The 1,200-nt window shown below is 42.0% G+C and overlaps 1 protein-coding gene across 1 annotated transcript in view; it reads right to left on the bottom strand.

Moving 5' to 3' along the window:
- The window catches only part of TMEM14A (transmembrane protein 14A), a 7,359-nt gene extending 6,546 nt beyond the window's left edge, over positions 1 to 813 (bottom strand). The window contains exon 1 of the mRNA XM_009709552.1: positions 730 to 813. Coding sequence (XP_009707854.1) covers positions 730 to 805 — 76 coding nt within the window. The 5' untranslated portion in view covers positions 806 to 813. The remainder of the gene's footprint in view (positions 1 to 729) is intronic.
- Positions 814 to 1,200: the final 387 nt, after the last annotated feature.

Below are 1,200 nucleotides of genomic sequence, written 5' to 3'. Positions count from 1 at the left end.
GATACGAAATCACACGACTCGGGATGGATAATGGCCGTAGAGAAGAAGACTGATGCACTGCTGGGATGTGCATTTTGTGGGAGAGCTGACGGGGACCAGCCTGGAGATCCCACCTGCCCGTCCTCGGTATCGCTGCGACCTCTGCCGGGATGCTGTGCCTGGCTCAGGCAGCGCCCTGCTAGCTTGAAAGGACTGCAAAAATGACTGACATACGGGAAATGTACACGATAACCTAAACCCCGTCTGATTATCTTAGAGTGAAAATGCACAGTTCTAACAGTACGAGATAATTAACCACCAAATCAGAATACACAAAGGGTTTTCTTTCCAGTGTGCATCTGGAAATCTCAGAATCAAGCCTGGATGGCTTGGTAGAAAATAAGCTTTAATCAAAGATCATCTACTGTGCTCAACATAGCAATGTTTAAAGGAAATAAGAAGGCCCAGAATACACTGAAGGTCAAAGATAACATGACAGCCCCTTTTTGTCCTGAAAACAAACTCATCGGTTAGATTAACAGAAAAAAGTGATCACTTAAATGCTTAAGTTGACCCAAGTAAATCTCATGAGACTCGGCTCATTTATAGCAGTGCGGGATAGATTTAAGATGCAGTCTTGTTCCTTACTGCAAAGTTTTCATGTCAAGCATCAATTTTATTTTTTTACAAAGCATAGTGGAGAGGAAACTCCAATGCTTCATTTCCAAATCCTGCTGTCCCAGTATTTACCTTTACGAGTATATGCTACAACACCTCCAACAGCCAGCAATGCAGCGTATGCAAAACCAATCCAGTCAATAGCCATGGTCCCAACTCTGGAAAAGAAAACACATCGCAACTGAAGACAAGCAAGTTCCTTCCTCCTGGTAAAAAAGAAAAATCACTACTTAAAGTGTTCTAAATAACACTACATTCTCCTAAGTCGTGTTTGACTACTGTGTCAAAACAGTCAAAAGGTAAACAGTGTCTATTGTATCATCTTTGCACTAACTGCTGCCCTTCTGTACACCTCAGTATCTAGGTATATCGTATTTTCATTAGGAAATCGGTATTTTTAGGATGTATGTGGCATTCATTTTTGCCAATCAAAAAGACACGTTTGCAAGCAAAAAGCTTGACGTGGCCCAAAGCATCAGTTTTGTTGCACTTGTGTCATATGGCTGATCTGGGCATATGCTATGGTTACACACAGGTCTTCTG

This window comes from Cariama cristata, unplaced genomic scaffold (genome assembly GCF_000690535.1).
Source record: "Cariama cristata isolate BGI_N322 unplaced genomic scaffold, ASM69053v1 scaffold25331, whole genome shotgun sequence".
NCBI classification, from domain to species: Eukaryota; Metazoa; Chordata; class Aves; order Cariamiformes; family Cariamidae; genus Cariama; species Cariama cristata.
This window is presented reverse-complemented; position numbering and strand designations above follow the sequence as displayed.